General features: G+C 36.7%; 1 protein-coding gene across 3 annotated transcripts in view; it reads left to right on the top strand.

The window, feature by feature from the left end:
* The window catches only part of Sema3a (semaphorin 3A), a 479,305-nt gene that overhangs the window by 451,319 nt on the left and 13,725 nt on the right, over positions 1–14,261 (top strand). For all 3 annotated transcript variants that reach the window (XM_052720980.1, XM_052720981.1, XM_052720982.1), the window contains 2 exons: positions 1,391–1,548; positions 6,708–6,775. In XM_052720980.1, the coding sequence (XP_052576940.1) occupies positions 1,391–1,548; positions 6,708–6,775 (226 nt within the window). The remainder of the gene's footprint in view (positions 1–1,390; positions 1,549–6,707; positions 6,776–14,261) is intronic.

Genomic DNA, 14,261 nt, shown 5'->3' with positions numbered 1-14,261 from the left:
TATGCTTCTGAAACATTATTAGCCAAGCATGAGATCTTTTGGTAACATGGCCAATTTGGTCACTGACCTTTTCAGACTGGATCACAAAGCCAGGGCTGTTAGCAGCACCCATATTCCAAACACTTGGGCGGGGCACGGGGGGGGGGGAGGAGCAGGAGGTTCAAGAGATCTTTAAGGCTAACCTAGGCTATACGAAAATGTCTCAAAGACATCAAAAGAAAATAGGATGCCAATGTTAGGGTCATCATGTCCATGTTTATCATTGCCAACCATGTTTATGGTTATTGCTACAAAGCCCTAAGTAACCTCACATTTGCTCAGTATGTTATATCGGCCTCATTTTTTATCACATTGAAACTGCCATTATTCAGCAGATCTCTAAGAAAAGTATTTTAAAAAAGATGAAACATAACATGTTACTAAGGAATCAACATTTCTTAAACTAATATTAAAATTAATATAGCAAAACAAATTAAGCATCTATTAATATAATAATAATTTTGTTTCTCTACTTCATTGCATGTAATAGAAATATTTAACAAGGAAATATATGCACAAGGAAATAGATTTGTTATTCTTACCTCTTATTATACTTTTATAAAATATCAGTATTTTGCTTAGCTCTAAACACTGGCCTATTATCGATAAAACTACTCCTCAATAATTTCTTAGATTTCAGTAAATACTTCAGTGTACATTCAATTTACATACACACACACATACACACACACACGCACACACATACACACACACACACACACACACACACACACGTATCCACATGTACAAATATAGCCTATAAGTGAAAGTCTCTGGGAATGCAATGTTGGCCGTGTCCATTTCTGACTTTCAGACAATTTATAATTTCAAAGAACATCCTGTTGTTCACAATGAAGTTGTTCTAAAACTCAATTTTCATCTGCATCCTAGAAAATTAAAATATACTTTAAAGTCTTTTGCCTATGGACTATTATTATATGTTTCAGTATTCATATAACTTAAAATGTGTTACATTTTTGTTCATATTTTATGTATTGGGGTTGTCACAGTGTGATTCATAGGTGTGAGGGGCAGAGACCTGTTTGGGGAAGTCAGTTCTCTTTTCCCATCATGTGGGTCCCTGGAATCTACACCCAAATATCATCAGGCTTCGTTAAGGCTTGCTGTGTCATCAACCAATCCTCTAATGAGAAAAGCGTGTCTCTATCTCCGCTTTGCAGTCACATGCTTACCAATTGGTTTCTACTCCACTTACAACTGTATGGTCTGCCAGACCTTGGAAGAAATATCTAAAACAATTACGATCCATAATATAATTTATTGTTAATGAGGCCAAACAAGTTGGTTTTAAAGGAGAGGTCAAAAGAGTGTTTTCTTCACTCATCCACAGCAACAACTGTACATTGGCTCAGCTGCTGGGGTGGCACAGCTTCCTCTCCATCGCTGTGACGTTTACGGCAAGGCCTGTGCAGAATGCTGCCTCGCCCGGGACCCTTACTGTGCTTGGGATGGGTCATCGTGCTCACGCTATTTTCCCACTGCAAAGAGGTAAGATGAGCATTACAGGGGAAATAGAATGTTTCTTAGCAGAGTTAGTGATCTGCTTTCTAGAACAGCCCTTTATGAAGAAGCACACTGCCATGCTGTGCAGATGAAGGGAGGTTGGGGTATAAACGTCATACTTAGGACTGTCATTGTTACTTTGTTCTTGTTTGTTTTACCATTTCCTTAAAAACCACAAAACAAGAAGAAGAGTGTACAGTAGGAAAGTTGGATCCTAAATGAGATAGAACAAATAACTGAGGGACTTTTAGGACAACAACATAATATCCCTAAGTTCTTATGGTTGGAAATTTGATTTGCGGTTTTATTTTAATAAGAGAGAGATGGGGTCAAAATACACAAAAAGTTATGAACAGAAAACAGCCTTGTAATTTTTGAACCCAATGTTCTATCATTCACAAATCTACTTTTTTTTAATCTAGAGATATTATGTTCTGTTTTTTTTTTAATTTTAATAAGGCCATTTATATTACCAAATAAAAAGAAATTTCTTAACAGACAGGAGTTCATTTGCTTTTGGAATCTAAGGAACATAGAAAGACCTAATCCTAAAAAGTCAAAAGGACTGGGGTAATGTGTTAGTGGGTAAAGTCCTTGTCATGCAAGTGTGAGGCCCTGAGATCGAACCCCCAGAACCTACCTATGCTGCATGTGGTGTGAGCATGTATATTCCCAGTGCTTAGATAGCAAGTGAGCTGGAACAAGGGGCAGGACAAGACAGCCATCCTGCTGGGTGTATTTTAGCAGCAAACAACAAAAGGTCCTGCTTCGAGCACAGAGTGGGGAGAGCACTGAACCACAAGGTGGTCATCTCTGCTTCACATAGGCAACAGGCATGTGTCTCACTACCCCAACACACAAGACACACATACACATAGATTCAGTGAAAGTCAAAAGTTTCTTCCTACATTTAAAAATGTTGCATTGATGTCTTTAGTGTATTAATATTGATTAACTAACATTCCTAAAAATATCTCATTACCTCAGGAAATTTTAATTGTCCCTGTTATTACAACATCATCCTGTGTTTATAGCTTTCACCTGAAACATAAAACTATATAATCAATTTCATTTGCATGTGTGGGTGTGTATATGTACTACTCATGCATTTTAAATGTTATCTTGATAATACTTACAATTACTTTACAGGGAATTGTTTAAATAAAAATTGCTGAGTTATAATTAGGAAGTTAGTCAACAGGTACGGGAGAGATGGCTTAGTTGGTAAGTGCCTGTTGCAGGAGTACCTGAGTTCAGAGTCCCAGATCCCAGGAGAAAGCCTGGAAAAGAGTCACAGATCTACACTGCTGAGGGGAGGGAGCACAGACACAGAGAGCTCACTGATCAGCTTCTCCAGTGAGAAAATTGGTGAACTCCAGGTTCAGCCAATTCAGTGGGTTCCTGGTTTGTGAGAAACCCTGTCTCAAAACAATGATATTGATGATGATGATGATGATGATGGTGATGGTGATGGTGATGGTGATGGTGATGATGTGGTGGTGGTGATGGTGATGGTGATGATGTGGTGGTGGTAGAGAACAGAGGAAGGCACCACTGTTAAAGTCTGACCTACACAAGTATACAGGCACACATATATACATACATCTGCATGCTCAAAATATATATACAGCATACACAAGGCAGACATGCACAAACAAAAATTTATTGAGAACAACACAAACAGATTAAACAAAATTGCAGCTTCCTATGCAAGAGCCAATGCATAAAGAATGAGAAGGATTTGGGGAGGTGTTGAGGAGGAGAAAGAATATAGTAAACTACATTGTATATAAAATGTTTAAATAAAAACAGTAAAACAGTATAGCTGGAGCGTTTTCTCTCCAGGTCCTGTCAATCCCTGGCAGTTCGACAGCCCACTTATAAAATCAACACACAGACGCTTATATTATTTAAACTGTTTGGCCTAATGGCTCAGGCTTCTAGCTATCTAGTTCTTACATCTTAAATTAATTCATTTCTATAAATGTATACCTTGCCTTGTGGCTCATGGCTTACCAGCATCTTCACATACTGCTTGTCATGGTGGCGGCTGGCAGTGTCTCCCTCCACCTTCCTGTTCTCTCAATTCTCCTCTCTGTTAGTCCTGCCTATACTTCCTGCCTGGCTACTGGCCAATCAGTGTTTTATTTTTTGACCAATCAGAGCAACACATTTAACATACTGACCATCCTGTTTTGACAGCAAAACAGAAAGGCAATTTAATCATTTAATGTAATATTATTTTCAGAAAATGCTCTCATATTACAGAGAACTGTTAGACACAACCTAAAGTTGCAAACAAATTAGTTTACTAGTGTTTAATAAAATAAAAATAGTTCTTAATTTTACAAAGCAGCAATATGACCATATTCTCCACTCTTTGCTTACAGCTGCCTTTCTTTCTTGATATTTACTGCTTGGGGAAGACATAGTGATGGATTAATGAAAGAATATGTAATATCTTGTTAATGTATCTTCAAGCTTACCACCATGCATATTGACCTATTCAAACAGAGAAAAGTCACCACCATCCCTAAGCCACAGCACTTTAGGAGCAATATAACTTTGTTTTAGCACAGACAATATTTCCAAAGAAGCTCTGTGTATCAGCCTTTCACAGTAATGAAACATATCTGCAGCATTTGTAATATTACAAATGTTATAGGAAAGCATGACCCTAACATCAACTTAAATATTTTCACTGATGTTTGGGATATTATTGTTTCAATATTAAACAATCTACAACTGGGGCTGGAGAGATGGCTCAGTGGTTAAGGGCACTCACTGCTCCTACAGAGGACCCCAGGTTAGTTCCTAGACCCACATAGATGACTCACAACCACATATAACTTCAGCATCAGAGTCTCCAGCTCCCTCTTCTGGTCTCATGGTATATCTATGAATGCACACAGATGCACAAACATATACATAAAATAAATAAATAATATATCTTTTTAAAAAAATTCACCAACAACTTAGCTTCATCATATTAGCATAAAATTAGAACACAGAATCACACTGATTCTAAATGTAAAAACTCCTAATGCAGACCACATACATAACCAAGTGTTCTTAATCTTTCAGAATTCTAGATTGAAATGTTATGATTAACACTTACATAATCTGTTGGAATTTTACAGTTGAAAAAACTGGCTGAGTTTGAAGTTAATATATCTTGATTAGAGAAACTATGGATCTTTCAATACATTGCAATATACAGTTATTACTGTGATAATTATAAATTATTTAAGATGAAATTTTTGTCCTTCTTTAAACTTTTTAGCTCTAGGGGACTTTTGTGTTACTCAAATATACATATGGAATGCATATTTGATCTAAAATGACTATTTTCTTTATAAGAAATAATAATGAGAACATTGCAAGATTTGGTAATGAAAGGTTTGAATTTTAAGTTTTTCTTATCAAAAAAGGAGAAAAAGAAATAAAGATAACTATCATTTAAAAGTCATATTTTTATATATTTGCAAGTGGTTCTCACACATCCACAAATTAAGACCAAAAGATAGTGCTTTTGTTTTTCTTGTGAATTTTAAGTTTTACTTGATCTAACTCCATGTGTCTGGCACTAGAAATGTGTTTGAGAAGGGTGTGTAGAGTCCTTTCAGCATATGTATCTTCTGATAGCAGTTTTTAAAGCTTGAACCATTGAGAAAGACTTTCCCCAATGCTTTGTGGTTCAGGTTTCACAGTTTTCTTGTTGGCTCAATTTTCAAATGTACACATCTGTTTGATAGTCTCACTACTTCTACAAATAGAAATCTATAAATACTTTAGACTTCTAAATGTATGAGGACTGTAATGAATTCCATGTTTACAATTTTCAATGACCAATAAAGGTGCTCTTTTCAAGGATGGTAACTAATTTCATCGCAAGATAATACCTTTAAAATTGATGAAAAAGAAAAAAATCAGTCAAGTACAGCCAGACTTTCCCTGTATGTTATACACAGCCATTCTCCGTATTTTCTTATCTCTCTGTCTACATCTAGTTTGTATCTGGTAGCAGGAGACCAACTCCTCCTCTACATGTGTCTAATTGCAAGTAACCTCACATATAGTTTGAGAAGCCTGGCAAGGAAGCTAACTCTAGTTTGATGTATACATTCTGCTCTTCTGTAAAAGTGAAGGTCATCTTGGTCCACCCACTCTCCTAGCAAAAGGAGATCTTGCCTTTAAGTTCAACATTTGTGGTTGTTTTCCTACATTTCTCCAATGCACAAATAAACTCATTTCCAATCATAACCATAGGATAGGGCAATAATGGTGGTATATACGTGAAACCCCAGCCTTGACTGTAGAAGGAGACCCTATCTATAACAAGGAATGAAAGGGCCAGATGCTGGAAGTATAGTCCAATGGTACAGCATATGCAATGGGCTCTGACCTCAAACCCTAACACCAAAGGAAAAAAATCAAATAATACATACTAGAGATGCTTTTCTAAGTTGGGCTGTGGTGGTACATGCCTTTAATCCCAGCACTCATGACAGAGGCAAACAATCTCTTTGAGTTCGACGCCAGCCTAATCTACAGAGTGAGTTCTAGAACAGCCAAGGCTACACAGAGAAACTCTGTCTCAAAAAATAAAAAAGAAAAGATGCTTTTCTATAAAATACTGATATGACAAAATTAGAAAGCAATAAAAGAAAGAATTTTTAGTTTAAACATTCTAAAGTTAGACAATAGTATATTTTAAAAGTATGTTTGAGCAATCAGGAAAACCATCATTCATGTGAATTTTAATTTTCAAGCTTACACCCACATAGATGTTGAGAACAATAGTTGGATTGTGTTTATTGAAGAAATGGGTTGCTGTTTCAGCATATTATTCCTTATTTCCTCTACAGTGAAGTCTAGAGCTTCTCAGTGTTAGATTGCTGTTGACTGATACCTGTTAGAAAGCAAGCATTTCTTGTCTATCAGTGATAAAGGCCTTTGGTTGCAGTTGCTGAATTCGGTGTCCTTGTTCCCCATTTGATGACATTTGACCCTCCTCCACCCACACTGGATGCAAATGCATGTTTTTCTTTCTTGCTGTAATGTTCAATAAGATTTGACTCTTCAGAAATTCCTAACTGGAAAAATAGAGATAGAATAATGTCTCTTAAATGTAATTGTTTTAGACGCACAAGACGACAAGATATAAGAAATGGAGACCCACTGACTCACTGTTCAGACTTACAGCACCATGGTAAGTCACACTCTTCAACTTTAAACCTCTGATACTAAATTGACAAGAGTGCACACATCTCTTCAAGAATACTGAGGGCGAAGTACGTACGGTCTGGCCTGAAGAAACTGCTGAAGAACACAAAATGGGAATAGCTTTTAAGATCACAAGTGTAAGAAATTCAAGATTTTAGATCTTTATGAGACACAAAACTCAAATGTCTTAGACAAAAAGAAGCCAGGTTTATGAACATCCTTTTACATATTAGCTAGTCAAGGAGGTTGGCAACAGAAATTTTCATTAAAACATATGAAATAAACTTAAAAGCGTTAATGTTCAAATCAACTGAGAAGCCATATGTCTATATGATGATGATGCAAAGCCAGTATATTCTTTCTGAGTATTTGAGTCAGATAGACAAGGAAGCAATGTCCTTATGTTAAAAAGCTAGTTGTATATTTCCTCGAAGTGGGCAATTTGCAAACAATATGCTGTATGCTTTCTGTAAGATGTTAAGACATTTTAAACATCACAGTTGCTTATTTCACCCGAAACATCAATCAACCTCCATTTAAAATGTATCGTTGCAGTGTAAGTTCATTCTCCCTATTTCAACTTATGAGATTCATAATGAAGCTGTGCTTCCCTCTGCTGGGGGAACTTCCCAATGACAGGGACACTAATGAAGAGTTAAAAAATAATAGTTAACATGCAAAGCATGTACACTGTAACCAAACACAATCATCCTGTTTTCGCTTCAGGTGCCTTGCACAGTATCACAAAACACCCTTGCTGTTTTTTTTTTTTTATTAATTTTCATTTGACTTCCTATGTGTGTAGAATATTCTTGTTTTATGTATATTAAAGGGGAGCCACCACTACACATAGCACTTGAACATGCATTGTGAAATACATTACCTTCTTGAAATGCAGGCCCCATTGTGTATAGTCTCAATGTGTTGGCATCAGACTCAAAAATCCTTGGTAGGATTGTGGGAGAATCAGGAGATGTTGGAGCAAATGCTTTAAAATCACTCACTCTTAGACATTTCTGGTCAATGGCTTCCCTGTGGGTTACTCTCCTGACTTCGAAGAAAACAATCAGTGAAGAGGAGCGAAGTTTTAGCTCTGTCTTTGCCTGGGGAAAGTGCCTGTATTAGCACTCTCCTCCTAAGTTTTACAGGGAGCATACTCCATTTAGACAATTGAATATCTACTATTTTTCCATGAGTTTATTTCAAGTGAAAATATTGTACTATGGTCAGCATCATTTCACAAATGAGGAAATAGTAGTTATTAATTCATTATATTAAAGATTTTATGTGCTTGTATCTTGAGAGTTAAAGATAAATATCAGAAGCAAAAGCAGAATGAGAAAGTGTATGGGCTTTGTTACATTGTTGTAATGAATATAATATTTTGAATATCAGAAACATTCAGTAATTTTGAATGAATAGGAATGACTCATCTAAACATTTCAAAGCACAATAGAAATTCTTAATATTTTAGTTTTCTAGTAGAGATTTGAATTACATAGCATCTGTTATTCATCCTAGAAAAAAAGCTACTCATTACTTTCATCACCAACATCATGTTCACAAGTGCAGGATGATTTTTAAATGATATCATTTATTAAGAAATATCATTCATTATAAATGCTAAAGATATGTTTCAGTCAGTAGAGTGACTGTTTTATCCTCAGCACCTGTGTAAAATGTCAGGCTTGATGGAGTGCCCTTGTAACCCAGCACTTGGGAGGCAAACACAGGCAGAACCCTTAAGTTCATTGGCCAGTCCGACTATCCTAATTGGCTAGTCTCAGGTCCCAATGAGAGATCTTGCCTTCAAAAATGAGGAAGACAACTCCTGAGAAGAAACAACATTGGAGACCACCTTCTGGTCTCCATGTGCACATGTGTGTACCACACCTACAAACACATGAATATGCACACATACCTGCATGCACACAGAAAGAAATATCACTATGGCTGTTGGGGAATATTATTTTGAAGTGTGTTGCATTTTTTCCTACTGCTTTTGTTAACAATTCCAAGACTTGTTTGATTAAGTAAAATTAACCTGCAAGCAGAAGGCTGAGTCAGCAAGTAGCTGACCGGAAGTGGTAAGGAGGAACCAAGTATAGCAAGGGTTTTTAAGTGGGAGGCTTTGAGAAGAACACTGGATTTTTTGGAAGAGCCAGCAAAGGGAGAAAGTTAGCTTTGTGCTGTTCAGCCTCTCTGAGCAGCAGAATTCCACCTAAACCTTTGAATCATTGAATAGTTGAATTGTGAGTTCTTTAGATTTAGATAAAGTTCCCTTGATAGCTTTGAAAGAGTGGGGAGCCTGAGGGCACAAAAATCTCCTCAGGCTGAAGCCATTGCTTAAGGGGCAGCCACTGTAGATAATAAAAAACAGATAACAAGAATGGGCTATTATTCGATTAATAGTAATTGATTATGTACATAGCTCTAAACTGTTCTAAGCATCATTCACAGTTATACATGTATTATCTTGGGTGATGCCTCATTTGTTTAGCAATCTAGTCCCTTTGTAGGAAAGTTCTTTTTTTTTTTTTTTTTTTTTTTTTTTTTTTTTTTTTTTCCGAGACAGGGTTTCTCTGTGTAGCTTTGCGCCTTTCCTGGAACTCACTTGGTAGCCCAGGCTGGCCTCGAACTCACAGAGATCCGCCTGGCTCTGCCTCCGGAGTGCTGGGATTAAAGGCGTGTGCCACCACCGCCCGGCTGTAGGAAAGTTCTTATACTGTTTTTTTCTTTTCTTTTCTTTTCTTTGGTTTTTCGAGACAGGGTTTTTCTGTGTAGTTTTGGTGCTTGTTCTGGATCTCGCTCTGTAGACCAGAGATCCTCCTGCCTCTGCCTCCTGAGTGCTGGGATTAAAGGTGTGAGCCACCACCGCCCGGCTCTATATACTATTTCAAAATAGTATCTACTAACGTAGAAATATCTCCTATACAGATGGGAAAACTGAGCAAGGACTTTTTCTTATTTTATATTTTCTCATTTTACATACCACCCACAGTTTCCCCTCCCTCTCCTCCTCCAAATCCCCACCCCAGCACCTTCCCCCACAACTCTCATCTACTCCTCAGAGAAGGTAAGGCCTCCCATGGGGAGTCAACAAAGTCTGGCATATCAAGTTGAGGCAAGACTAAGCTCCTCCCCCTGCATCAAGGCTGAACAAAGTATCCCACCATAGGGAATGGGCTCCAAAAAGTTCATGGACAGGGGTAAATTCTGGTCCCACTGCCAGGAGCCCCACAAACAGACCAAGCCACACAACTGTCACCCACATTCAGAGGGCCTAGCATGTTCCCCAGCCATCAGTCCAGACTCCATGAGCTCCTACTAGCTAGAGTCAACTGTCTCTGAATAAGAACTTTTTAAAAGTAAGACATGTTTAAATAAATATTGTTGATTATTGAAGGATTTTATTGGAGCTAATGTTGCCCATTTTGAAGACGTGTTTTGGTGTTACTGTACTGGTTCAAGCCTACGAAAATTAAGTGCATAGAATTATTTTGTGATAAAGAGTAAAGTGTGAATGAATTCTTTTCCAAATAACTCAATTAGCATATCTATGTGGGATGAAAAGGAATTGTGACAGTTTAGTGTTACAAGAACTATTCCTATTTTTTTTTTCTTTTTGGTTGATAAGCACCTCTATTTTATGTTTGAGATAGATGGGAGCAAAGGTCCAAACAGCCCATAAAATTCCAAAGCAATAAAGCACTCCTTCCTCAAAGGTCCCTGTGCCTGTTGGCTGCTTTTGTTGGTAATTGACCAAACACAAAGCATACACAGTGTAGGTTAGAGTGAAGTTCAAATGTTAGCAGAGTAAGGCAGGAATCCCCATTTGGCCAGGCTCAGTCTTACCATTAGGGATCCGTGAATTATCTCAGCATAGTAGATAGCAATATTTGAAGGTAAATGGGCCCCAATCCAGAGCCCAACCCCGTTTAAATCATGTATGTTGTCTTGCTAATGTCACTTCTCACATTCAATAAAATATATGTGCTCATATGGAAACAAGTAGAGATATGAGATGGTTTTTAACAGAAAGCTTCTAAGCAACATGAAGCTAAATTATACACTTCAGTATGATCACTTCCAGCTGTAATGGTAAACATATTCTGTAACACTCTATATTTTACATATCCTGAGTTTTTAATAAAATAACTATATATAAAATATCTTGAAATTAAGGTGGAAGAAATTGCACTTCTGATATAACCTTCAACACACCCTCACTGAATGTTCCTATTGTGCAGAGCAGGAGTAAGCTGAACTGTTCTGGATGAAACGGGAAACTCCACCTCACTTCCCTTGGCCCCAAAACACTCCTCTCTATCACCATGGCTGCTCACCCAAAGCCTTCGTATCCAACCCTAATAGTACATGTGTGTTGGAAAATCTTGTCTTTCTAATCGCATACCAGGCACAATGCTAATGCAGAATTCAGGTTGTTTCCAATCCATTCCTTACTCTCAAAGGAGAGTGTGCCTGAAATTGGAGTTTGTCCAACTTTGCATTTAAGAAAATGACTGACCAAGTCAATTACCTCTCCACTGTCTCCTTTTCCTCCCTCCTTTCAAACCAAAATGAGCTGCAGCACAATTTATGATTTTTGTGTCCAGAAAGCAAAAAGCTTCATTTTTAAAATTCATACCACCATCTTATATTTCTGGATTCTGGAGATACTTTATGCCCTATCTTCTAATGGAGTGGCATCATTCAATTTCACTTTCTAATAGTTTTCTTGGCTGTTCTGAATAGATGCAGTTCCTTTTTAATGTCCCATAATAAAATATCCACAGAAGTAAGGTAATCTTCTAAATTATCTCTACAGCTAGCCCATCTCAATTTATCTTGGGTGGCATCAAAAATCATACCCAAATTTCATAAAAATCTCTTTGGCAGTACCGTCTTTTTGGTCCAGGGAGCCGTAAGTTTGGTATTGTGAGACAATGGTTCTATGACCTGTACTCTAGCATCTTCCAAGTGTGAGTATGAGCATTTAACCCAAGAGGAGCCTTGAGGTTTGATCAGGTGCTGACGTCATCCGTTTAAAACCCAGAGCCCCATGAATTATGAAATACCACTTATAAAGCAATGATGAAGATTACATGTACTACTACATCATGATCTGCTAAGAAAGAAAATGGCCCAGGAATGGCAATCTAGTGCAGAATTCCAGACTCAATCTTGCAGACAGATTCTTCAATAAAAGTCTTAGGGAGAAAGAAATGCCCATGTAGGTGGGGGAGACCATGAAAAAATGCCTAGTCATAATCATAGGTGTGAGAAAGGGAAAAAAACTGTTCTTTGATTTATAAGTCGGGACTGATGAAGGCTTCAGATTGGCATTCATGCAAACCAGGTAGACTCGTGACTTTAGACAGAGAAGTTAGTCCCAGCATATGTCAGGTTCATAGAGTTTGACACGGGGAAGAACAATAAGAAAATTCCTTCTAAAATAAAGCAACTTCAGCTCTGATCAAGAGTAAAGGTAAGATACAAGCTAACATGAGACCAGTTGAGATGTGATGAGTGTGCATTGTAGAAGCAAGTCACATGGTATTGCCTACTATGACTTTTATAGACACCCTTGAAACTCCTATCTCTGGAGTAATCAATGAGCAACAGCTAATCTTCAGATGTTGCCTTAGACAAAAAAATCAATTACATTTACTAAATATGTGTGAGGTTTGCAATATTTTCATTTATTTTATTTTCTTTACAAAAATCTTCATCTCATCCCAGATAATCTATTTTTGCAATTAAATTTAATTACTATAAAGATTCTAAGTTGTCTGCCTTTTTCCTTTAATTCTAAAAGTTGTAGGAATCAAATATCATTATAATACAAGATGGTATTTTCATTATTGTTTATGGGAGGTTTCTGCTTCTGCAAATGATTGTTTCCTATCTCCCATCAAATCTCTTGGGGAAAGTAAATGAAAGATTAAATTCTATGTTTCCTGTTCTATTTTTTTGAAACAATTGTTCCTATGGCAATCATGCTCTGGCATATAGATTATTTTGTTTTCTTTGGTAATGCATTCACTATAAAGTCACGAAAATAAAATATACCAGATGTTGCACATAGACTCATAATATTACAGTAAATATATGCATATTGGTACCACTCTGAAAGCTTTTAGGTTTCATCGTGCCCTATGCTTAGAAGAGCTGTGGTCATGATATCATATATTACTAGAAGAATATAGCTGTGGCAAGTCTCATGTTTCATTTCATAACACATTGATTTCATCATTATTTCAAAATAATTTTTCTAAAAATAAGACATACTAGCTAGGGACTAGAAAGTTACTTTCTCCAACAAAATAATTATTTAAAATAATACTGCTCAAATTCCCTTGCTTATCAATCTGCTTATCCCTTTCACTGTCCATATGGTGACAAGCACATTCTAAGAACCAATCCAAATAAATACAAACACATTAGAAATATTGAAAACTACCTGAATTTTAAAATTCAATACACTATATCCAATTGAAATGTAATGCCCAGAAACAAAAACACGTCTTGATGTGCACCTAAAATGTAGTTTATAACTTTAATAGGCTTTATCAAGTGGTTATGTCATATCCTTACATTTTCTGTAAGATCTCATTTGGTCTTTTGGTTCTTGTCAACTCACATCCATTAACCTTCGTTAACGTTGGTCACATTTCTAATAGATGGATCAGATGGAAATGGCTGTGCTTTCATGCAGAAGCCTGCATCACAGTCCGCCAACATTTACCGAGATCGATGGCTGCAACCATCACCCTGAACATTGAAAACCCATGTCACAGACATCCCACTGATAAACAAGTGTGATTCCTTTCTTGTGCTACAATTTATATTTTAGACTTTTAACTGCTCCAAAATAAAGACAATTGATAAATTGCTTGCTACCTATCTAAATGTGCATGTAAAGGCTATGTTATAATGGCTTTTTTCTCCTTTACATTTTTAATTTTTTATTAGCCCACGACATATATCCCCTTCATCCATGGTATGCCTTGTAATTGCCTGCTACTAAGATGTTTTTCATCTACTTGAAATCTTTTTGCTGATAAAATTTTGTATTTCTGGATCATAATGATCAATGCTTACGAACATATTACTACTGTTTTATGTTTCACCAGATTTGTAGGCCATGCTTCCTTGTTTTTTTTCTTTTTGCTTTACAGTCCACAGGAAATATAAATGAAAAATATCATAAATACAATGTGATAAAGCAAGTAGAATTGATTTGTCTTCATATAGTAACTATAGTTCTTCAACTAGTAACTATATTTCCTAAGTGTCAGAAATGGTTAGTTCAATTACTTTGTATCTGTCTACCTCCCTTTCCACTTGTGTTTGATTTTTATAGTTATTGTCTGTGAAACTCAATTCTCAATAAGGGACAAACACATCAAAATCCAATACCAGAAATCAAAGAAGGAATGAGTTTGTGGCTCACTACCTCATCCATCTGT

Source organism: Peromyscus californicus, unplaced genomic scaffold (assembly GCF_007827085.1).
Source record: "Peromyscus californicus insignis strain IS unplaced genomic scaffold, ASM782708v3 Scaffold_6__1_contigs__length_162567912, whole genome shotgun sequence".
Lineage (NCBI taxonomy): Eukaryota > Metazoa > Chordata > Mammalia > Rodentia > Cricetidae > Peromyscus > Peromyscus californicus.
Note: the sequence above shows the minus strand (reverse complement) of the source record. Positions and strands in the feature narration are given on the sequence as shown.